The 26,364-nt window shown below is 40.3% G+C and overlaps 1 protein-coding gene across 3 annotated transcripts in view; it reads right to left on the bottom strand.

Annotated features, from left to right (window-relative positions):
* Positions 1–26,364, bottom strand: part of SNTG1 (syntrophin gamma 1) — a 281,755-nt gene that overhangs the window by 47,966 nt on the left and 207,425 nt on the right. For all 3 annotated transcript variants that reach the window (XM_064170435.1, XM_064170431.1, XM_064170434.1), the window contains one exon: positions 11,693–11,731. In XM_064170435.1, the coding sequence (XP_064026505.1) occupies positions 11,693–11,731 (39 nt within the window). The remainder of the gene's footprint in view (positions 1–11,692; positions 11,732–26,364) is intronic.

The following is a 26,364-nucleotide window of genomic DNA, read 5'->3' as shown; positions in this document are numbered from 1 at the left end:
ACATTGGCCTTTGAACCTTAGAAAAGTTGATCTGAATCCCTATAAACTGACTGAGTATATCCCTATAAACTACTGACTGCTATCAACAACGTGGGAGGGAGGCAAGCAGATTTTATTTGTGATAACATTCAACTTAAAAGATAATTTTTGAAGTTGTGGCTTCCAACTTAACTGAAGCAGCTCATTCTTCAAAATCAAATGCTGACAGAAATTAGTTAACTTACTGGCTGCTGGCTCAGTAAGAAAGATTCAATAAGTTATTAAGGTTTATGAGTTAAATCAAGTACAGTTTAAAAAAATCTATATCTAAATGATAAATGAAATGAGACACTTTCTTCAGTCAAAAATCCATAAGCTCCTAATAGGTACTTACATCACACAGATGTCCTAATCATGCAAGATAAATTGCCATAAATTTCCATATTTCATATCAGTCATATTGGTAAAATGACTTAAATAGCCTCAACTTTCAGAGAGACTTCTCCAGAGCTTGGGATTTTTAAAAAATATATAATTCAATGACGTTTTGGGAACAACAGCAAGATTAAAATAAAGGAAACTTCCCTCAAAACACAAAATGGATGTGACATTAAATGATTGCAGCAATTCAAAGATCAGAACAGATGCACTGACAGCTTTTCATCTGGGGAGTCTCATATTCACACAGTGAATATTCACACAGTGCTGTAGGGCAACAGGATAAACATGGAGTCAGAAGACAAATGAGTATGTCAGGCAACACAGGGGGAAAATGATGAGGGATGAGGAACTCAGACAATGCTCTCTAGCCTGGTTTTAATATCGTTATCTCTGTGTGCATACTCTCAAAACCTATTACAGCAAATTGTTGGCAGAAAACAAATGAAAGTACACCAAAATGGAACAAAAAGAGTGACTGTAATGCAATCACTGGCAAAATCATTCCTGTGTTTAAAAGGTTTAGCATTTTTTTGCTCCCCCCACCCCAATCAGCTAATCATATACAAATTTGAATGAACACAAAAAAACCTAAGCTCTACTGTCAGGATAGCCAAAATATTCCAGAAGGACCTGGACAGGCCAGAGAGGTGTGCCCAGGTGAACCACATGAAGTTCAACAGGAGCAAGCGCCTGGGATGGAGCAATCCTCACTATCAGCACAGGCTGGGGGATGAGGTGTTAGAGAGCAGCCCTGTGGAAAGGGACTTGGGGCTGCTGGTGGATGAGAAGCTGAACACGAGCAGACAGTGCAGGCTTGCAGCATGAAAGGCAAATCACATCCTGGGCTGCACTGAAAGCAGTGTGGCCAGCAGAGCCAGAGAGGGGATTCTGCCACTTTGCTCTGCTCTGGTGAGACCTCACCTGCAGTTCTGCATCCAGCTCTGCAGCCCTCATTATAGGAAGGACATGGACCTGATGGAGCAGGTACAGAGGAGGGCCCTGAAAATGATCAGAGGGGTGGAGCAGCTCTGCTATGAGGACAGGCTGAGGGAGCTGGGGGTCTTCAGTCTGGAGGGTCCAGCAGGACCTAATAGCAGCCTGCCAGTACCTGAAGAGGGCCTACAGGGAGGACGGAGAGAAGCTGTTTACAAAGGCCTGCAGTGACAGATGAGGGGCACTGGGTTCAAGCTTGAGAAGAGCAGATTTAGATTGGACGTTAGGAACCAGTTCTTTACTATGAGGGTGGCAGAGCACTGGAACAGGTTGCGCAGGGAGGTGGTTGAGGCTCCTTCCCTGGAGACATTCAAAGTGAGCTTGGTGGGGCCCTGGGTGAGCTGGTCTGGTGGGGATCTCCCTGCTGACTGCAGGGGGGCAGGACTGGATGGCCTCTGGAGCTCCCTTCTGGCTCAGACTATTCTATGAGTCTGTATTTCCCATCCTATTTTCTGGGTTATTGAAAAGCCTGTCATTATTTTCCTCCTAATTATTATGCTTATTATTCCTTTGAATTGTTTTGTGTCTTCTTCACAAAGCCCGCTAAAACAGTCTGCATGGAAGAATAATCACAACGAAACAGAAGAGAAATGACAACAAGAGGTCCTCTTACATATTTTTTTTCAGACTTAAATTAAAACAATAATCTACTGAGTCGTCTGCTCCATCATTTCTGTGGCAAATAAACATCAGACATGGTCAGCAGAAAAACCACATCATGAAATTACTACTAGCAAAGGAATGACTTTGGCAAATACTTCCATTGACTTCTGTTTCTGTACTTCAAAATTCAGAACTGAACTATTTTTGGTTTGAGTTGTGTATGCACATGGGCCTGGGCAACCTGCTCTAGGCCATCATGATTGAACACTGAAACATTTATTGTAGCTCACCCAGCTAAATTTCCCTCGTCTTGTTACCAAACCAAGACTGAATACAGGTTCTCCATTGGGTTTTGTCCTGCTGTGTTTTCTAAACTATTAGTTGGGTAATGTGGAAATATTTAGGTGGTCTTGAAACAAACAGTATCAGAGAAAACAAATATTTCTTCGCTATGGAAGGTTACTTTCCCATTACACTCCAGGTAACTGAAAAGTGACATTAAAAAACTGAGAACAGAGCATATTTCACAGTATTTCCTTAGCATGCAAGATTATAACCAGAGTGAAGAAAGATGTTTAAGGTAACAATATCTGCCTAGACCTCTGCAGATAGCTGCCCAGCATTAACAGCGCTGTCTGGAAACCCTGTATTAAAGTTTACTTTACATCTAATACCTTCCCACCAGAAGCCTGAGCCCAATGAGCTTTACCAGACCCTTCTAGCAATCAGAACTACATTAACTGCTCCATGTCTTCACAGACTGGAGAAGTGATGGCTACAAGTGGCTACAGCACTCTGCTTTTCCAGGTGTCTCAAAAGCCTCTCATCCATTCAGATTTTTATGCAATGTTACATGTTAATAGCTACAGTTTATTTCAAGGCACTCATTCTATTTAAGACTTCTAAGTATCTGCTCATTGAAATAAATTCTTGTAAGGACAAAGTCAATTTAAACATTAATTGGGCAACTGTGTGCCTTTGTCAATAAGTCGACATTAAAAGTTGGTGGGGTTTTGCCTCCCTTAAATTATTGAAGTCAATGAACAATTACATGCATTTAAAATTCATTACAGTTTAAATTTGCTCATTTCAATAGAGGTGATTAGCATTTAGAAAGCACAGCATGCCTGTACTAAGACTTTTTCCCAGAAAGACCTTATGCAGTTGTTTGTACAAAGAGATTTGGATGCAAACTGCAGTAACAGATACCAATCTGTATTAATTCGAGGGGTGTGTGCAAACTTACTAGAAGGAATGAGTGCAGAATTGGCTCAAGCTAGTCCTGGCTTGCAGGATTTTGACTGGGTAATTTAAAAAATAAATAATCATCAGCTAAGGTAGCCAGCTGTGGTAAACCAGCTAGCCTCAGTGCCAGGCAAGGTCTTGGAATGGGTCACCTTGAGTGCCATCACAAAGCACCCACAGGATGACCAAGGTCTAGTTGATTGGATAGGGCTGGGTGATAATATGGACTGGATGATCTTGGAGGTCTCTTCCAAACTGGTTGATTCTATGATTCTACATGGGACTGAGTGAAGTATTTTCCTGCTTTATTGGTATAGTAGGTGGGTGATGAGAAAGCACATGGTGTGTTATCTAGAGCAATCTACTTTCCACACTTGAATATGCCTCCCTTCCTCTTGCAGAGACTTCTCCTGTTTACCTGCCACACAACTCACCTTCAGAGCAATTTAGCACATCACTGAAGAGGTTCATTTGCCTGCCAGGTTTATCACTGAGGAGACAGTTCTGCTGCCATCACAGGCAGTTGACAGCTGACCTGAGAAGCTTCAGCCCTCCTCTGACACTCTCAGCAGAGCGTTTCTCAGCAAACACTTTGATAATGAGCAGGTCTTACACACATCCTGACTAAAAAAACTACTCTGTCACACTGTCATCACTCCCCCCTCCTTCCCTCCTTTTGTTCTTGTGTTACTGCAACCAGTTGGAGTCTGTGTTATTTTTCAACTGGGAACAGTTTTGCTACATGGTCATATTTGAATTGCATTTTTTACCTACTGAATTTACGAGCCAGAACAAGGATGGCTTTAAATTTTAATCTAAGATAAAATTCCTAGGCTTTTGAGGGCTTAAACAGATAACAGTGCAATATAGAAAGCTCCCCACTCAGGTGGCAGGAAAGTAAACATCATCTATTTTAGAGTCTAGTAGCTTGACTATGTTTAGGACTTATCTTTTGATTAATGACTTCCTCCCCACCACCCACAAACGTACACAACATAAATAGAATATATTTTTCAGACTCTAAACTATCAATAGAGCAAGCAACTATTTCAGATAACCGACTTGGAGGGCACACCCTCTCCCTTCTGATGAGCAATGCATTGCATTCATCTGTGTCACCTCAGGTTAGACTACTGAAACACGCTGAATGAAAAGGATCAGCATGTTATAAGTCACTAGATAGTGTCTTTCAGACTTCTGATAGTGCCACCAAACAAACAGCTGACATATTCATCTTTCTCACATACCGGTGTGAGCAAAGCACTTATGATCATTTATTATCATTCTTAACTCGCCCCAGGAGCAGTTTTCAATTAGATTTCCATGACTGGTTCCAGATACTGTTTTGATTTCCATTTTTTTCTTACCTCTGACAAGCAGTGGTAAACAGAAATTGGACAGGACTAGTGCAATTTAGGCTATCTGGCTGTCTCCGAAAGATCATGCTACTCAGGTTGCTGCTTTGCTAATGTCCTGAAAGCCTGCTAAACTTCTGCTTGCTGAGCTCCATTCAAAGGAGAAGATAACAACAGAAAAAGAGAAGTCCCCACAACTGAGCACACAGAAAATAGAGATGATGGTTAGTAGGGTAGACTTGTTTACTATTAATGTTAGCAATAGATGTTTTGAGTGTGCATATCACTGAAATTACATTTCTATAAGATTAGATGTTTACACTTTCAGGTGTTCATAAAGCCAGAAGAAATCTCCAAATACTCAGTGAATACCTCAGGCTGTCTCTTACAAGTCTCATTTTGCTGCTTCCACAGCAGAATAAACGTGACTGAAAGCCCCTTTTTGGTAATGACGACTTCACAAGACATGACTTAGAAATCTTTTTATACATTTGTGAGGTGGAAGTCTGAACTATTCACAAAATTAGCACTGCAAATATATATATATATGAGTATACAAAAACGTGGTTAGACTTAATATATTTAAACACTTTAACTTCTGATGAAAATAACATCAACATTCTAAGAAATAATGCTATTCACAGCTACTGAGCGAGAACTCACTTAAGGCCAAGTGTAATGTTCTACACTTTGACCACAACAACCCCAAGCAGCTCTACAGGCTGGGGACAGAGTGGCTGGAGAGCAGTCAGGTAGAAAGGGACCTGGGGGTACTTACAGGCTGAACATGAGCCAGCCGTGTGGCCAGGAGAGACAATGGCATTCTGGCCTGGATCAGGAAGAGTGTGGCCAGCAGGAAAAGAGAGGTTATTCTGCCCCTGTACTCAATACTGGTCAGGCCATACCTTGAGTCCTGTGTCAAATTCTGGGCTCCTCAATTCAAGAGAGATATTGAGATACTGGAACCAGTCCAGAGAAGGGCAATCAAGCTGGTGAGGGGCCTGGAGCACAGCCCTGTGAGGAGAGGCTGAGGGAGCTGGGGGTGTGCAGCCTGCAGAAGAGGAGGCTCAGGGCAGAGCTACTTGCTGACTACAACTACCTGAAGGGAGGCTGTAGCCAGGTGGGGTTGGGCTCTGCGGCCAGGCAACCAGCAACAGAACAAGGGGACAGAGTCTCAAGTTGTGCCAGGGGAGGTCTAGGCTGAATATTAAGAGGAAGTTCTTGAAAGTGATTGGCATTGGAATGGGCTGCCCAGGGAGATGGTGGAGTTGCCATCCCTGGAGGTGTTGAAGGAAAGACTGGGTAGGGCACTTAGTGCCATGGTCTGGTTGACTATTGAATTGAACTATTAGGGAGGCAAAGTTTTACTTTCCATTACAATTTGTAATTACTTCCCATTACAGTTTGTAATTACAAACTGATGGCAATAGCTGTTAATGCCTGGAAAAATCTTTTTTTGCTATTTATACTGAGAAAAAAAAATATTTTCTGTCCTGATTACTTCCACAAACTTAAAGTGTTCGTAAGGTTTTCTAAGGGCTCTCAGAGAACACAATTACTACTTGTATAGACCCAAAATAATAAATATAAATAAAATATAAATAAAAAATATAAATAAAATCTCCAACAATATTAGAATAAATTTAGGCTAAAATTGTATTGCCTTTTAGTAGTTGAGTTATAAGCACACATTGCTTATATGCAAAAGAAATGTGACCTGCAGGATGAGAGAGGTGATTCTCCCCCTCTACTGTGCTCTGGTGAGACCCAACCTGGAGTACTTCATCCAGTGCTGGTGTCCCCAGCACAAGGAGGACATGAGACCGTTGGAGTGGGTCCAGAGGAAGGCCACAAAAATGATTAGAGTGGAAAAAAGGCTGAGAGATTTTGGGGATCTCTAGCATAGAAAACAGAAAGCTCTGGGGAGGCCTTAGAGCAGCCTTCTAGTACCAGAAAAGAGCCTACAAGAAAGTTGGGAAGAGACTTTTTTAGGAGGGCATGTAATGGTAGGATGAGAAGGAATGAACAGAAGCTTGAGGAGGGAAGATTCAGACTGGATATTAGGAAGAAATTCTTTCCAGTGAGGGTAGTGAGACACTGAAGCAGGTTGCCTAGAGAGGCTGTAGATGTCTCCTTCCTGGAGATGTTCAAGGCCAGGTTAAATGCAGCCTTGAGCAACCTGGGCTAGTGGAAGGTGTTCCTGCCCATGCCAGGGGAGGTTGCAACTAGACCATCTTTAAGTCCCTTCCAATCTAAGCCACTCTATGAATCTATGAAGAAAAAGCCACTGAGAGGTGCAATTTTGTTTTCAAGAACATAAACACCATGTTCTGCACAAATCTTTTTCACCTTTCAGAATCCACATTCGGTTAATGAATTGTTTTGAACAAAGAGAGTGTGACTGAAGAAGTAGGAGCAGTCACATGAGTTTTATTTAGTTCCTTAGCCACACCATAATTTTGTTGTGAGAAAAAGCATCTAGGGAAAGTCAGCTGGCAGTTAGGTAATTTGTTTTACTGTGAGATGATGATAAATGTTCAAGAGAAGTTGCTGATTTCTAGGAACTTACAGAAGTGAGGGAAGGATTGTGCACATCCTAAACCACCATTTGAGCCAATGCTTCACTTTCACAGAAATGCATGTGATTATTAGTGCCAATTAAATATATTTGTATATAGTCCTTGAAAATATTATTATATACTAACACAATCAAACTACCATTGCAGTCAGTAACATGATGGCACAACGTTGGATGTTGTGTAGCCAGCAGTCTCTCCCACTGTCTGGGGCTGCTTTTGCTTGGCAGGCTGCTTCAGCAGGAGGGAAGGAGAGGCTGCTATATTATTTCACCTAAAGCCATTAGGGCAGGCTCCTGGGAGCAGTAGCTTGGACTGATGAGTGACTATTACTTCTGGTAAGCAAGTACCATAACAGTAGGCTGTTAAACAAGTAATGGGAAGCAGCATGACTTCTGGCTAGATATTTAAAGAAAGGAACTGCACAATGCTTATCTTGATCCTGATGGACTTGGGGATGTTCTGAGCATGACAGCTGGATCCAGTGACTCTAGGCACTCAGCAATTACGCACCCAGAACCAGCAGGTTTAGAGAACAAAGCCAGATGTCTGTGTAGACTTTGGCCAGAAGTTCCTGGACACAGCAACTTCTGCTGCTTCAGAGACTTTGGTCTCCCCAGACCTTCATGCACCATAGATTCATAGATTCACAGGTTGCATTGGGTTGGAAGCTTCCCATGAAAATTCCAAAACAGTCAGGCAGAACAAAGTTATATCTAGTAAACTGTGGATATTCCTGACTGAATGAGAGGTTAGAGAAGAAAATTAAAAAACCACACAAACTATCACCCCCCCCATGTAACTGTAAAATAAAATATGATCTATATCTTTGGTGAATATGGCAATTAAATTTCTCTCCTTTTCCTAACTCCTCTCTTCATTACCACCTTTCAGGAACTTGTTAGAGAGCAGAAAGGTACAGAACATATGCACTCAAGAGATGTGTTTCTAAACAAGGTCACTCAAATTTGCTTCCTATCCTCCTGCTTTTGTTTGCCTACTTGGGCAGTAGCTAAATTTTATACTAATAAGTTACTATTAAGGGGAAAAAAAAAAAAAGATATGAGAAGATAAATGAGACAAATATGTAAATAAGGATGATTTCTATACTTGAGGCAAAACTGAATGTGCTGGACATGCAGGCATTATTTGATACACAGCTTGAGACTTATAGTTTGAGATTTAAATAAGAACTTGATCCAACCACTCCATTCTGTTGTCTAAACTTCCAGCAGGTGTCCAGATGACTTCCATGTGCTCAGGAGCTATAGGAAGTGCAGCACTAGGATACAGACAATGCTGCCCAATAACTGCACTGAGTAACTCGCAACATGAACGCTCATCAGGTAATGTTCAGGAAGCAATCTGTCTACATGGTTTCCTCTAACAGTCTATGGTCCTAAAGCTTTTATGTCCTGGAGTACAAAAGCTACACTGGACTACACTGTAGAAGGAAGAAGCATTTGGCTGCAGAAAGCATAATTTTTGTACAGAAGACATCTACAGCAGTGAAAGGAACTGCTCAGTGAATGATATTTATATAGATAGATATTCTTCTTATTTTTCAGAAAGCTCAGGAAGCTTAATAAGCAACATCAGCCTTTCAGGATTTGTGTTATAGAGGAACAGTCAATGCTGAGTGCCATAGATGGCTGACAACACAACGTGAGGAATTAGCAGAGCATAATTTACACCCTGTTGCGCACTTCTGCTTAATTTAACAGCAAGAACTCGGCTCCCCCTGCGCGTTTCTATAAACATTTAACAATAGAAGCTTCATTCTAGAGATTTTCCTTCAAAATAAACCTGATCAAAACCTTACTGTGACAACAGATGGTGAGAGAGCAGATGTACCACAGGATTGAGAGTTCAATAACTGTCAGTCAGGAGATGCAGAATGGTTACTCTGAGGAACTACAGTAATGGCACACTGAAAAATAATTAATTCAGCAGTCATGTAAAATCAGAAAGGAAAATCAGGAATCGTCCCCATTTAGCAAAAATAAACCACAAGAAAACAAAATGCATCTAGAAAGAGGGAATAAAACCAATCTTAATGTACTTTTAATGACTAAATTCAGTTTTGGCCCTGACACTACACAAAATGCAGAGTTGCTGGAGTGGGTCCAGAGAAGGGCAACAAAGATGACTAAGGGTATGAAGAACAGATCTTATGAGGCACAGCTAAGGGAACTGGGGTCGTTTAGTCTAGTGAAGAGGAAACTGACCACATTGCTATCGACAACAACTTGAAAGGAAGCTGGAGTGAGGTGGGGGTCTCTCTAGTATCAACTGATGAGAGATAATGGCCTGATTGTGCCAAGGGAGGTTTAGGTTGAATATGAGCTAAAAATTCTTTCCTGCAAGAGTGGTCAGGTAATGGAACAGCCTGGCCAGGGAGGTGGTGGAGGCACCATCCCTGGAAGTGTTCAAGAAACATGTGGACATGGCACCTCAGGACATGGATAAGTGGCTGTGGTGGTGTTAGGTCAGTGACTGGACTGGATGATCTTAGAGGTCTTTTCCAACCAAATAATTCTATGATTCTGTGTCTTGATTTTGAGGACACATCACCTTTCAGCAGAACACTGTTTAATCACTCCACTTTAAAAATGTCCTTACAGTAGCAATGTCATCTCGGAAGTTACTGCTCTCCAATTAAAAGCAGAACCACAAAATGATGGCGTGTTTTGTGCTTCACACAGATGTTGAGCACTACAACAGATGTCTTCTCAATCCACCTGAGTAATACAATTCACCTTTTTCATCATAATAGAGATGCAACACATCTGCAGCAAAAAATGACACCGGCTTGAGTGGCAGTCAAGCCAGTCACTGACATTTGAGTGTATTCACCTTCATACAGCATGTGTAAGTCAGCTTTTATCAAAGCACTCGCTGAGCTCAAGTTTTAGAAATGATTTTATATGAGAACTATTCTAATTGTGTAATCTTAATCAAGCTGAACAGCAGCCCATTAAGCTGGAACATGAGGTGATGTTACAGAGCTGGTGTGGTACAGCGGCATCTTGTTTCTATTAGATTATATCAGAATCAAGAAAAAATGGGGATATCCACTGAACTTGGGAGTGTCAGCAGGACCATACACATGCCTGCAAGATACTGGGATGCACGACAGCTGAGCGCTGTGGAATCTACTATGCACAACTTTACGCGAGTTCCTTGCCTTAGCGTGGCCTCAGTTCATTAAGTTATGATGTTTTGTTGCAGCCACTGTCCTGCTGGATGCATGCAGAGTGCATGATTCCTTAGCCAACCAACTGCACACTGCAAAGAGCAAAACAACAACATTCCACGTGTTCCAAAAACGATATCCTTACATGCTGGCCCCCTCTGATGGGAATATTCTGCAGAGGCAGCCCTCCTGCCATGCTGGCACCTTTCACTGGGAGCATGCTTTAGTTCATAGATGTGTCTGGACTCCATTGGTTAAATAATTATATACTTTCTGTTATCAAACAGACACTTTGAACAAAAGATTGGCTTGGGGGGGAGGTTAGGGACTTCTAGGGACATGTTTGGGACTTCTGCTGCTGCTGGCTACTTTCTTTGTTAAGTATTTCCAGGACTTCACCTGGAAATGAGACTCTTAAGACTCTGTAATGCTGGGAACTCTACAACAGCACAATAAAGGACTTCTGAGAAGAATTCTGAGACTCTCTTGCCCACTGCATTTCCGAAACTCCATTGCTAGAGCAGCAAGGGCCATCACCCAAATGGCCCTTGCATTCAAGGACTTAAAATAATGTTTTAAAACAGAGTTAAATGCATTTGTGGAGAAGGAAACTCTCTATCTTACTCTCATATGTGAACATGTAGATTTGATTCTTAAAAACAAACCAAACCAAAACCAAACAATTGTGGAAAGAAATTCTCAAGACACACAGCTCTACACCTTCACCCCACAGACCCAATCCCCTGAAGTACAGTTGCAGAGAAGAGCAGCCATGGTGCTCATGATGCATTTTGTAACAAATTGTCTTCATTCAAGGGATCTTACTCCCTTTGTAAAGAGATTGCAATGCCTTTAGTAATATGAGACTGCCAATGGATGACCCTGGAGATGGTCAGATGATTCAGTCTGTTCCAAATTCTGCTACCAGACTGACAATAGAACTCATAAGTTTTGAGAAGTTTAGAACATTGATGGATACAAGCTAGTTCTGTAAAGCATATCCCTCTTTTTACAGGAAAATGGGTAAGAAGCATCTGAAGAAACCTTTTTTATCCAGATAGATACACAGACACATATATATATGCATTATAAAGGTCATTTGAAAAGCTTAGTCATGATCTTCCTTTGACCAAACACTGTGATTCCCTTTGACTTCAGGGAAAAAAACCCAACTATTTTCAGGCAGCAAGGTACTCTGAACAAAATCTCCTGAGAGTTCCTGAGCTAGAATAATGCACAATTGCCACATAATCAAATACAGTTCAAATGAGACTTAGAAATGAAGCAACCTCCATTTTTCTTACCTGCTGGTTTACGGGAAAGTTCCTGTTGATTTTTTTAATCTACAAAAATAATGAAAGAGATAGATTAATACTCAGTCATTAGACAAAAATCAACTCTAAACATTGGATTTTAGAGATATATATCAGACATTCCAAATGATGTATGTAAAAACCCAAGAAAATCTCCTGCAGTAAAGAGACTGAAATCTTTGACGAGCTCACGTAAGAATGGGACATTTTTGCAGTCACTGTGTGGTTCATTCTGCTGTTCAGAATACAGAAAAGGAGAATATATGCAAAATTACTTCTCAATTCTACAACATTGTCTTTACTTGTTGTTTTTTTTAAAATTATTTTTCTGATCAGTATCTACTACATAAATTATTTAACTACATCAGTAATTTAGAACAACTTACTGCCATCTGCCAAAGTCACCAAGCTTAATTTAAGCAAATTTCTTTACTTAAAGTAGGATAGAAAATTGGACTGAGATAGCTTCTGAAACATCCCTTACATCTACTCTCAGCTTTGTACCTAAGATACAAGAGAGCAAAATCCATTCTGATAGTTGCTAAAGCAATTTCTTTCTTAAAACATTCAATACTACCCCCGGGTTAAATGCAAAGAGAAAACAAAGTCTGAGACACCTGAAGTATGAGTAGCATCTATTTAGCCCGGCAGATCATTGACTCCACCTAAACAAAAACTGTCAGCCTTCTGCAAACAAGCATCCAGTGCAAGGAGAATTCTGTGGAACATACCCATTCCTATCACCAGTAGAACAAAAAATGTTCTTTTGTATTTTCAGCATAAGCCCTGAAAGCATTTGACCAAATCTAGTAAATCTGCCATGCGGATTCATGACCAACATTTCATGCCCAGGATGTAATTTTTGCTTCCTTATGTTAGCTTCTCACAATTGTTTCTGTAGATGAGCAAAACATCTTTTAATTGAAGATGATGTCACCTAGAAATCAACTGCATAGCCTTGAAAGCCCTGAATTCATGAGGTAATATTAACACTTCTTCAACCTTTTTTAGAAGAAAAGAAGAATCACCACTGAATTCCTCGGTGTTTACAATACCCTCTTTAAACAACTGTATGCAGAGATGTGAGTGGAACTGTTTTTCAGACTTTAAAACCAGACTGTTTGCTGCAGTGGAAACCTCTTTGCATTCTTCATGCAAATACTGAGCAAGCCTCTAAGTCTGCTACTGACATCCCACAGTTTTGCCATCAAAGGATAATTCTCATTGTCAAGAACATGCTGGCAAGCAATTTCATTCGGTTTTCAAATGTTCTTCTGACACTTTTGCTTCAGCATATATCTCCACCCTCCCTTCTTGCATGCACATCAGCTGCAGTTTCCTCCTGTTGTCAATGTAAGTCAAGAGGAATCGTCAGGGTAACCAGGACATTTGGTGGATAAGGTATTAAAATGAAATGAATCCACATTTTATTTAAATAAACCACTAAGGCATGCAGGCAACTCTGAGAACATGATTTAGAAAGATGTGTTTATCCAGAGCAATAAAAAAAAACAACCAGGATTGGCACAAAAGGGGACAAAACAAGAAGCTCATATTCTGTTTTGAAAGGAAAGATACAGTAAGCATTGTGAAAGCTTCTACTTCATGCTCAGAGGTGAAATTTTATTCTGGTTCAACTTCTGTGAAGAAACATTAGGAAATAACAAAGCAAGCTAAGAAAATTGTGAAGAAAGTAGATTAGGAATTGGTGATCACCTAGAAGTGGAATAAAAAATAAGGTCTCTGCAGAACATTGCACCTAACTACTAAACAGTCAAGGCGACACTGATATGAGAGCAATGAGGGAAGAACATATTTTAGTGGAAGCTACCATAGAAGAATGGTCTGAAGTGTGATTGATTGTGGTAAGAGGATAAACATATCTGACCGGGTACATTCCAAAGATTTAGCTGGCCACATAGAATGCTGGACAGAGAGGTCAGTGAATTTTGTGCACCACAGATGGACAGTTATCAGTGACCGCTGTACCTGATCAGCAGGAGACATAAATAAGAGCATGGAACACATCACTCTTCAGCAGGGTGAGCAGGTAAGTTGGTTTTGGCTTCAGGTATGCAACTTATTCACTGTTTTAAAATTCCCCTTTACTTAACAGTCCTCACGCCAGAAAAGCAGTAACCCAGAACAACAGCATTCCCTACTTTGACCTTTTGTCTGCCCACTGTGATAGGTTAAGTTGTGGAAGGTGAATTTTTGCTATCCAGTGTGCATTAAGAAAAGCAGGGAATCGGAGGGAAACAGAAAGAAGCATGCAAGGGTTCACACAGAAATCACAGACTGGTGAATACATTCAAATATGTATATAACTGCCTATAGACTGAAGGCAGAAATTCTTGATGCTGGTTTTACAAGCTGCAGTAGATTTTAGAGTTTAGGCTGAAAATCCATACAACCTACAGTATGCAAAGGGATCTGTCAATGTGTTCTGGAAAATATGGGAGCACAGGACCTATTTAATGCAACATATCTGTTTGCTTCCTGACCTATCGGGGATGATGCCATTCTCTTTTGATCACATTTTACCAGCCAAATGCTTCAAAGGACAGAAAGACTGGGATTACTGCCATGATTTCTAGTATTTTATTGCCCAGCTCTATTTTATTTAAGACTAGTTGCATTCAATTGCAAATGCATTCAGCTTGAATAAAGTCAGCATCAAGTTCCTTGAAGGAAGAAAAGGAAAAACCAGAATATATGAACATTTATATAGAGGCTTGATACAACACTGAATAATGCATAAGCATAAACAGGACCTCTGTTTTAGTCTATTCCTATAGATTCCTGTAGGCTGAATCCTTCTCGCTATGTTTTCTAGATGAGAAGAAAAGTGAGAAACAAGATGGTATGTTTCAACTTATATAATAAATGTTAGAGACACTTGGGAGCTTGCATGTTTCAGTGAGCTACCAGACAAGCAGATATTTGACAAACACTTCTGGAGAAAACAAAGGATGCCTAATAAGACTCAGGAAGGCTCCCACAAAAAAACAGATCTGTTGAATACAAACGATCGCAAAAAGAGGTGTTGAACTGATGTGTGGAAACAATAAGATCGGCATGTTGAGGGTTAACAGCAATTTATGGCATGTAAAAGCACTATTGAAGGACAAATGGCCATATGAACTATGACTGCAAACCTGCATGCCAAACTTCTTTAATTCCCTTTCTCTCTCAAAAGAATTCAGTGATGCATTGAACACCACCAGCAGAGAAGTAAGGGATAGGCATTACAAAGAAACACCAGATTTGTGCCTGTGACATGAAAATACAGTGGCAGTCCTAAGGACAAAAGCACAAACCCTTGTCTGCAATGCTCCAACAGCAGGGCTGAAATTACTTCCACTTAAATTAAGGAAGTAACAAAAATTAACAGATTAATGACTTCATTTGATCTTGAAATATTTAACAGCTATTCCTATGTTTGGACATTAGCTTAACAATAACATTGCTACTGTGCTTTTAAAGAGAAGATACTTGTGAATCTTCATGATTAAAACACCAGCAGCAACATGCATAACACTAAGGAGGCAAATGTAACAACTGAAAGCCAGTGTCTGGAAATGCTATTATTGTCCCATCTGAAAGTGAAAAACATATGTCTATCTACAGATTTACTGAAAAGACTGTGAACAGGAATTGAAAAAAAGAAACTACCCAGAAGGAGCTACAAGAAGCACTGCTTCAGATAATGAAGCAACTGGATAATTACGGTGTACATCATAATAGTAGTTGCTCATTGGAGTGCGATTACTGCAGTATCAATCACACTAAGGGTAAAAAAGCTGGTGTAGGTAATCATCAGTAAAGCATCTACTCACCAAATAGTGAAATATGTTCCTTCTGAGTACCTCTTTCATTTGCAATTTAAAACAATTTCACTATCCACCACAGGAAAACAACAGGCAACGGAAATCCATCTGATTTCTTCATAGGTTGTCAAATCCATTTTACCTCTTGTTAAGAAAACACGCATAGGTTCCTGAGGGAAGAGGCACCATACCCAGCAACTACAATGCAGTCTTCCTTTGAAGGTATCAAGGACTCCCATCTGAAATGTTAAGTATTTCAGATCCTCCTAGCTAATAACTTAAAAATTATGTATTCTAAGTCACTTGTACTAAAAATACTTCAAATGTAAACCAAATATATCTTCTGTATCTGGAAATAATGGGCTCTAGAAGCTATAAGAGTCCTCCAAATACTTATTTTGCTCTAAATTCTCAATGACCAAGGAAAAGTTTCTTGAAATTTCACCTTTTTTCCTTCTAATATTTTACTTAGATATTGCTGTAGCCCTTCCCTTTACCACACACTCATTGAGACTTAGTTTAAATATTAAAGTCTAAACTTTCTGAACTGTCACTGATAAAAGAAAGACACAAGGAAGCAAGTTTAATAATTGGGAGGTAGTGGTTGGCACTATAAAAAATCTACAATTCATTCCCACAGACTATTATTGACTCATTGTGTGATCCTAAGCTTCCAAACCACACTACAGAAGTGAAGTTAAAATCATATGCTTGAGCTATTATAGTTTACTTCAGTTTGAGAACATACTAAAATAGCATTTCAAGTTGAGAATAGAGTAGGAGTAGCAGGTCGTAATGACTGGTTTAGGAGACAATGCAAGAGAGGCAGTAACATTTTCAACACATTACTAAACCAAAACAGCAACACCTCAGAGCTTCAAGATAGCTGCATCTGTCAGAAGAATGAGGTTAAAGCACAGAAAATAATTAGATTCTGAAGTCAGAGAGCAGTGAAAACCCTGGATCACTCTCCTTCACAAAACGTGGCAGCAATACACATCTGTCTGTAAAGCACCTACGAGAAATGCTTGAATATGCAAACTGTTGAAGAGGAAAACAACCTAATTAAACAATAATCTCAGATGTGATGAAGAAATGGTATTGATCTAGCCAGAAGATTTCTTTTTTGGAGGTGGATTTTTTTTCAGTTGATAGATCACAAGGGTAAGTGTGGTATGCAAGACTGATGTTTATCACAGAATCAACCAGGTTGGAAAAGACCTCCAAGATCCAACCGATCACAAATGTGACACATTGTAGTATTTCTGCTTGTTAGGAAACTTGGGTGATGACAAAAAAGACAACATGCATATAGGAAAGAAAACCAAGGCTGGGTATTTTTGTCATTTGTATGTTGTAATTTTGGTAGTTCATAGCAGCTAGTAAGGGAATTAAATTCATGAAGGAAAAAAACAAATCTCTGAAGGAGTATGTCCTGCATGTACCTAGTGTTTGAGTGAGACATAATGCAATGACACTGGTATTTAACAAGAAGTTGTTTCAATGGGAATAATGATCTATGTGCAAATAATCAATCAGATGTTTGATTATCTGCTTTAGATTGTTGATTAACAGGTCTACAGCTCTTAACCCCTCTATCCACTAGTTCTTATGGCAGAACAAGCAACCTCATGCCATTCTTCCAGCAGAATAATAGAATCAACCATGTTGAAAGAGACCTCCAAGATCATCCAATCCAACCTAGCACCCAGCCCAGTCCAATCAACCAGACCATGGCACAAAGTGCCTCATCTAGTTTTTTTTTAAACACCTCCAAGGACAGCAACTCTACCACCTCCCTGGGCCACTCCAATGGCAAATCACTCTCAGCAAAATTTGTTGTTTGTGCCTTTTTCTCAAAAACTGTTACAAATTCATCTCTGTGTCTCTCCTGTTTTAAAATATCAGATTTCATACTTCCTGATAGCTCAAGGGAGTTAAATAATGTAGATAACTCAAATTTCAATTTTACTTTTCACTAATAATTTCATTACAACATAACATTCAGAGAATATATTATCTAGTAGATAGTATTTACTTCCAAAGGTTTTCACAGCATGCCATAGAAATGGAGGAAAAGCTTTAACTGTAGCCATAGTTTGTCTTACCTTATGGTATCTGTCAATGCAGCTGCAAGCACTGATAGGAATATTTTCATTCCATGATAATGTAAGACTTAACATATGTCTGAAAAGCATCTCAAGAGATCAAAGCTGTCTGCCCAACCCAGTTGTACACTCCTGGTCATGATGGTACTCTCAATGCCTTATGAGTAAATCCATCAGCAAGCACAGCTCTACTTAGTGATGGAAGGCCTCCTTATATCAAACCAGAGTTATTCTGATTGCAGTTAAAGCCCATTACTTCTCATGTAATCCATCACAGCATCACAGAAACTGCCTGCTCTTTGTGCAGCTTTTTGAAGTGCAAACATTAGCCTTTTCTCCAGGCTAAGCAGTTCCATTTCACCCTGTATTTCCTTGCAAGTTCATGCTATTGTCAAAAGAGCCAAAGCCCTCTTTGCTGACACTGCTTCTGCATACCAGCATTGTAGGGCACATATTTCCTGCATGACCAGGAGGACTGACTAACACATGACAACAACTCCGACCCCCTCAGCCTTCCTCCTAGAGTCTCATACTCACTTTTGATCTGCTTAGAGTCACATGACAATTGGTCATGCCCGCATGAATGAGCAGTCCCAGCTAATTGTCATTTGGCTAGATGGCTTTGGCAACATCCCTCAGATTTAAGCTCCTGGGAGACAGCAGGCTTCCCACACTAGACTGCATTTTACATCACACAGAGGAATGAGTCACTCATGACCAATACATCTCTTCCTCAAGGGAGGAGTAATCAATAATCTCACAGCTTTTCCAGCCTGCCAGATTTTAATTTTTTTTCTTTTCTCTGTCATTAGGCTTAAAACTTCAGTTACTGCCAACAGCACTGCAATACATCACTGCCTGTGGTGGGACCATCTCCCCACAAAGAAGACCTGTGAGTAGAAACCTCTTGTTGGCCAGGTTTTCCTCCTTCATAGTAAGGGGCTATCTTGGCTCTTGTGGCTTGTTGGCAATTATCTTATCCACACAATCCAATTCCAAACTTCACTCAGATTGACACTTTAAGTAATTACCTAATCCTAAAGAAATTTCATTAGCAGTTATGCTCCAATTGAAGCATCCTCATCATCCTTCCTTGGGAAGGGAGCTCCAAACCATAACTACTACAAATGCAGTTTAATGTTGTGGTGGAGAATCAATGGTTGCCATCTAAGGTTTCTACTTGCACCATGAGCAGATGTTGGAAGCAAAACATCTCATGGCAGAATTCACATTATTAACAGTTTTCTCTGTCTATGGTATAGTTGTTGAAGCTCATTACCTTCCCTCATTTTGCTTCCACTTAGAAGCCCTATTCTCAGCTTTTGAGCTGCCTCTTTACTCAGTCGTATCACACCTTGCCTTTTAGGTCCCTCTTGCCATCCTGGTCTTTCTCTCTGACTTAGCTGAAACAGAACAAGAGGCAGCAAGTTTAAGACTGCTATTAAATCTGGTTGGCTGATACGCTCTCAATCTCTTAGCTGGCTCCTGACATTACCTGTGAAGAGTTCACAGTTTGCCAAGGTTTGCATTATTTCTAGACTTCTCACATTAGTAGAGATAACAACATTTGCAGTTCACGCTTTGGCATTTAATAAGACAGAGAGGGTAGTAACATGGTAGAAGAAATGGGGGAATTCTACACAATTATATCTAATGCATGAGACAATTTACCCTCTTGACAGAACCTAATGCCCCGTAGAAACGTAGCTACTGATTTCAAAACCACGTTTAATACTTATACCACAGCATATTGATCTAAATGGGTTCCTGCTGGCAAGGTTCAATAAACTGGCTAGTAGCCAGTGGCACAGACAAATACCCTCACCTGAGGCAATGAAGCTAAAGAGGCTTTCTGGAGTCTTTACAGATATGATATCTTCCACCAACCCAAGTTTGTTTAGTTTGAGTGGATTAAAAATGAAACCACAGGAACATCTAGCCTTTGCTGTGTTGTGTCATGTTCCACTTTTTCTGTCTAGCAGAGCCCCACACACTTTTATTCTCTTGGAGCTCACAGGAAGTAGAGCAATATTTATGAGACAATTTGGCTGACAGCACCAGATAATAGATTACATAGGAGTAAGCTAAAAAACTCACCTGATAATACATTACTTGAATACTTTGGTTGACATAATATGAAGTATTATGAACTTTGAGACATTATTAACACAAGTATTAACACAATTGCTAAACTTGAAAAAACAAAACAAAACAAACCCCAAAACACACCTGTGCTAGTCAGAGCCTAGCTGGGGTATTTTATTGAGAGGAATTAGATTCTAGGCTGTGAAAAGGAAACAACGGCGATGTCTGCTTCACTCATAGGTTTGCTGAGATGTATAAAAACAAGAACATAAATATAGATAACAGATTTGCTCTTTGGGCTCTGGCTGCATGCCCTTCTCTCTCTAACCTGCTGTTTGTGTAACTAATCCTTCTGCTTCCTAACCCCCCTGGCTGATCCTCCAAACTCACCTTGAACATAAAGCAACATCTGGGATAAGGCAGAGGGGTGGAAGGGAAGTGGAAGGGTGGTTGGAAGCCCCTCCTGGGGACTCTGGTTTCTAGGAGGGGTGTTGTGTTTCTGTATTACTTTTTAACTTGTCTATTTCTGTCTATAGCTGTATAGATTGTAAATACCTGCTTGTATATTGTGCTAAGCTGTAAATAGAAAACTTCATTCTTTAATTTCCAGCAGCTGAGTCTAGTCTGGGTGATTTTCTTAAGTGTGGGGGAGCAGATAACACCCGAACCATCACAACACCCCATGAACAAAAAAAAACCCAAAAAACCAATCAACCAACAAAACCCAACAAAACAACTTCCATTTGCCACTGCGAGGTGCAAAAATCTCACTTTTCCAGTACCTGTTTCTGGTGAGAGCTCACCATCATCAGTGTAAGTAACAGTTTCATTGAAACACCACAAAATTACCTAGCAGTACTTTTACATTTAAAGGTCATGCCCTCATATTTTGCAAAACACATCTGACCTCTCCATCTTTAACAGAGCTTCTTATTCAGATTAATCACAGACTCTCTAACACTGCACTCAGTCATACTCTGAGCTGGTTTGCAATGAGAAACTCTTTGGCAATAAAGCTTCTGCATTGCTGTAAGTAGGGAAGATCAGACTCTCCTTAGCCTTCTTTTTCTTAACAAGCTGCTAGGCCATTAGTTTGAATAGTCTTGAACTCAGTTCCCTTCTAAGGAATGCAGTTCCTTCTACTTATTTCCAATTCCACCTCATAACTATGAATTCATTATGAACCATTAAGCAGCAGTCCTTGGACATATGGGTTTTTCCTCAATAACCCTCTGATATTTCTGAAAATGGGTGTTCCAGTGCAACATGCTCACACAAGCATAAAGTGCTGCATATCTGTGGGACCACGGCTGAAAGGCAGGCCAAGAGGTAGAACATGTAGAATTTTAACCACAATAATGTTGACTTGATGTAGCAGTCATAGATAATGTATTTTTGGTTGCTTTGGATATGGCCTTGTAACAGTTAAGAAGTTTTGAATAAGTAAGAATTCTCCCCAATGCTTCATAAATAGTTTGCTCTGGTGAGACCTCATCTGAAGTACTGAGTCCAGGTCTGGAGCCCTCGATATAGAAAGGACATGGACCTGCTGGAGAAGGTCCAGAGGAGGAGAATGGAAATGATTAAGGAGTTGGAGCACCTCTGCCACAATGACAGGCTAAGGAAGGTGTGGTTGTTCATTCTGGAGAAAAGGAGGCTCCAGGGAGACCTAATAGCAACCTTCAAGTACCTGGAGGGGGCTACAAGAAGGCTGGAGGCAGTTTATGAAGACCTGTGATAGGACAAGGGGCAATGGCTTCAAACCAGAGCAGACATAGATTGGATGCTAGGAACAGGTTCTTTACCATGAGGGTGGTGGAACTTTGGAACATGTTGACCACGCCCCATCCCTGGAGCCTTAACAGGGCTCTGAGCAATCTGATCTAGTTGAGGATGTCCCTGCTGACTGCAGGGAGGGCTGGACTAGTCTATTTCTGCACAAATGAGACTTGCCACATGGCACAAAGGTCAAGAATATTTTTCAAGCCTTTGCATTGGAAGTACATCTGTGTCTGTAGACTTCAGAAGAGCAACTCAGTGTCTAATTGCATTTCAACAGTAAAAGAGATTGCTTAGTCAAAAGCATAGATTATCAATATACCAATAGATCTTGCAGTCCAGAGGAAAAGATGTTGTTACAAGTTAATAAATGCAAATACTAGCATTTCATCTTTCCAAGATATGAGCACATGTCAACTTCTCTGTTTCCACAATAAAACACAGTACCAAAGGAAGAATCATCCTGATGATAGTGACACTTAAAATACTGGAATAAATAGAGCAAATATTTTTTTTTCCATAAGGCCTTCTCTCATTACTCTAGTGGAGTTTGAGTTATCACTCATGGATATTATCTTCCCTCCACACACAGGCTCAGAAAATGACTATACCACTCTAGTTAAAGCTAAAGAATGAGAGAAAAAAATATGCAGCGTAGGTATAATGAACCACAAAGACAGTGGCAGGAGGAGAAGAACACAAAAGCTGCAATTTACAGCAACTGAAATGCATGTGTCAAGCTGCAACAAAACCAGATGATGTAGAGTGAGTAAAACTTCTCTGGTTACATTACAATATATTGTCATAATGTGGGAATTAGCTGTATAAATCTGACATTAGTATAATAACAACACTTAAAATAGTAATATATATCAGAAGGATGTGTTATTTGGAGAATTTAGAACTGAACAAAGCAATAAAAGATCTGAAGAACATTGTACCTATTCATACAGTACAGGCTTCAGTGAGCATAAGCTCAAAGCCCAAGAAGGAAAAAAATCCCAAGGATGAATGAAGACAGCAATTCTTATATCAAATATGCAATTACTCTTTGACTAGGAGTAGGAACTGTTCTTAGCAGTTAAGTGGGTGCTAACACATACAATAATATTGCAAAAATTTAGGCTGGTCATGACTGAAAAAAAGTACAATGAAATGAAGTCACAGCTACAGACAGCTTATACCCAGAAACTGTATTCATTGGGTGCTCTAAGACACTCTATATTTATCATTTCTGCTTTACTATTGTTTTATTTCATCTAGAAAATGCCTGTACTCAGAAAATGCATTTAGCACAGGAGTTCAATCTTTTGTGGCTTATGAGTAATGCAATTAGGACACAGCTGGAATGAAAGAGAACATGTGAATTTAAAACTCTTCTCATTGATGTATGAGCAGTCCTTGTCTGCTCTCTAGCATGTTCCAACATTATCCACTTATAAACTGTGACAATCGCCTGTTTAAGAGACCTTTTGTGTAAATCCATATCCCAAAAGAGCATCTGATATTTCAACTTTCTTGCCACTGTCTACCAATAACTCTATTTGCAAAGTGCAGCCAAGCAATCCTTTTCTTTTCTCTCTTGCTACCAGCCTATGTCAAAATTACTTTTCACCTTTACTGCTTCCCAGTTGATGAAACCTCACTGAGCCCTCCTACCCTTCTAGGAAGCCTCACCGAGCCCTCCTACCCTTCTAGGAAGCCTCACCTAGCCCTCGACCCTTCTAGGAAGCCTCACTGAGCCCTCCCACACTTCTAGGAAGCCTCACCTAGCCCTCCCACCCTTCTAGGAAGCCTCACCTAGCCCTCCCACCCTTCTAGGAAGCCTCACCTAGCCCTCCCACCCTTCTAGGAAGCCTCACCTAGCCCTCCCACCCTTCTAGGAAGCCTCACCTAGCCCTCCCACACTTCTAGGAAGCCTCACCTAGCCCTCCCACCCTTCTAGGAAGCCTCACCTAGCCCTCCCACCCTTCTAGGAAGCCTCACCTAGCCCTCCCACCCTTCTAGGAAGCCTCACTGAGCCCTCCCACACTTCTAGGAAGCCTCACCTAGCCCTCCCACCCTTCTAGGAAGCCTCAGAAACAAAGAAAAGCAAGATAAAGTATTCCTGAGAAGATGCCAGCAGACTGATAAAAGGAGCAGTGTTGCTGACAATAATCTCATCAGAATCATAGAATCAACCAGGTTGGAAGAGACCTCCAAGATCATCCAGTCCAACCTAGCACCCAGCCCTATCCAGTCACTATTGACTATGGCACTATTGACTTTGTCTTCTAATACTTGGCATAGAAGGCATCAATGTGCAAAAGGGTTTCTTAAGATGAAAGGGTGATCTTTCCAGAGCAAAAGGCTTCTGTTCTGTTCAAAACCAAACAAACCAACCCAGACAAACAAAAACCACACAAGTACCTGAATGTGCCTCCGAGTTGTAGTTCTGATCAAATAAAAACAACCTGGTCCAGAGACCAGTAATGCAATAAGCTGATTCTTTAATTATTTGCTGATGATTTGGTTTAGATGGAAACTGCCTTTGAAGTCACTGCATTATCAATAATGAATGGAATTATAACCAGGAGTGAGGGGGAAGTTTCTGTGACTCTAGGGTTGAAAAAAAACCACTCTAAGCACGAAACGTGCAAGTTGTCATCTGTTGTGATTTGTTCTATGGACTTAAAAAGCTAATAAGAAGTGGGGTTTGGATCAGAAGCCTAAATGGAGGTCAGACAGTGATAATTGCTTTAAGCTAATGCTTGGTCGTCAACCTATCCAGCCACATACATGAAAACTTAATTTACTGCCGGAATCATCTGCAAGCCATAGCGAGTTCCAGTTGCTATCCAAACCCAGAGACCATTCTTCTTTTGTTCAAATTGCATTCTGCATTCTCCTGGCTTCTGCTCATTACATTTTGAGATGAAAATGCTATTTATGGTTACTGTTTGGTGCCTGAATGTGCTAATCTCCATGCTGCTGCAGCAAGAGGAGCTAGCTTAATTAAGGTGCAGGCAGACTTTGCTAAAAAGTCAGGGCAAGTACACTGACTAGCTCATTAGGCAAACAACTTTGAAAACAATCTCTTTAAAACACAGCTTGTCAAGACCCTTTTAGAATGGTATTTTCTATAATACTTTAAAATCTGCACCCAGGAAGGGAAAGCAGAAACCATAATGAATGGGAAGGCAAATTGGACACAGAAAACAACAAATATTTTCATTTACACCTATTACTCAGCAATAACCATTGCTGATAAAAAACTAAACCAAGAGCCAACAAAGCAAATAATCTTTGCATCAGCCTGCCCTTCCTCAAAGCAACATTCTGTAGTAAAAATCATGTCACAAATTAAGAAGCCACTCCAAAACAGTGGAGAAAAGTCTATGATGTGACAGTGTCTCATGACACATCCACTTGGGTCACAGTAGGTGAAACACCACAGTGTCATGATATGGGACACATAGGTTCTTAGCTCCTGCAGGCTGAGTACTATCTGCTGCAATTCAGCAATACTCCTACTGGATAAAACCTACTGGATAGCCTGGATGAGAGCCCTGCCTCTTGCTAAATAGCTCCGGTGTGGCTCTCCCGTGTGGCTCAATGGATAACAAAACAAACAGTCCCTGGAAGGAGAAAAGTCTCAGCCCCACTCTGTCTCCAGGCATCTTTGACCAGTGCTGAGACAGATGGTACGAGGCTGTAGGCTGAGCAGTATGGATCGCTCCTGCCTGTCATGTTAGGGTGACTGTTCCTAGCTGTAAATAATTATGCTAAAGTACCTTCTTCCTATTAGAAGTAGGACAGGTAGGTACTTAATTCATGGAGATTTAATTACCCTCTCAAGATCTCTACAGTCTTTATATAGTCAATGGGCTAGATGTGCTTAAATTGGGAGGAATGGTTCATTATCTTCAAATCTTAAAGACATTTTCTTCTATGTATGGACTAAAGAGGCACTTTGGGTAGAAAGGATCTTGTCTTCTCAAGAATAAACACTTAACATTTCTGTGAGATCACTTACCTAAAACTAGACTGATTTTGCATTTACAAAGCCAGAAGTAGTTGCAGAAAGAGAAGTCTTGTTCTTTGCAATCAGACACCAAAAAAGAAGAACTTCTCAAACTCCCTCTGCCAATGTTAAATCAGCTGAATTATGTGAGAAGCTGCAGCATGTTGACATGCTATAGTAAGATTTTCAGCCTTTTATTACCTTACAAAATTACCTTAGGAAATAAACACAGTGAAAGCAATATTTTCTGCTAGGCAGGTAAGAAAGTCTTCCCTGGAGAAAACTGCCATAAGCTTGCATGATTATTCACCCACAGACTTTCTAACATTCCTGAAATCCAGACATCGACTGCTTTACTCTGCTTTTTTATTAAGACTCCTTGTCTGTACAAACAGCAAACCTATGAAACATGCAAATAAAACACCTCTGCACAGAGTAGCTGCATGCATTCCAAAGCACCTCCGAACAATTCAACCCAAAGGTGAAAAAGACCCTACACACTTCATCCTGTTATTTAAATGGTCAGGGTATTACTGACACAAGAGGCTACAAAAGTGTTTCTTTATGATCTTCTCTGGGCTTTCCAATTTTTTATGCTGGAAGAGCAGTAGATCAGCTATCAGTAACTTGAAGCAAAACTAAAGTTTGTCAAGCGACATTCAAATAGCAGTCTCAGGAATAAACCTGGAATGTTAGCATGCTGAAAAGCTAAATTGTGTATCTGCATTGACCTCACATCATCTTTTGGCTAATACAGGTAGAAGTGTAAGGATATAATGGGCATCAGGTTCTTCCTCTGTTGCATTTTATGCTGTAGTTTATGATACTGAATCATTAAATAGTGAGAGGTGAGAGGAG

This window comes from Pogoniulus pusillus, chromosome 34 (genome assembly GCF_015220805.1).
Source record: "Pogoniulus pusillus isolate bPogPus1 chromosome 34, bPogPus1.pri, whole genome shotgun sequence".
Lineage (NCBI taxonomy): Eukaryota > Metazoa > Chordata > Aves > Piciformes > Lybiidae > Pogoniulus > Pogoniulus pusillus.
The sequence above is the reverse complement of the archived record's forward strand: the minus strand, read 5'-3'. Positions and strand labels throughout refer to the sequence as shown.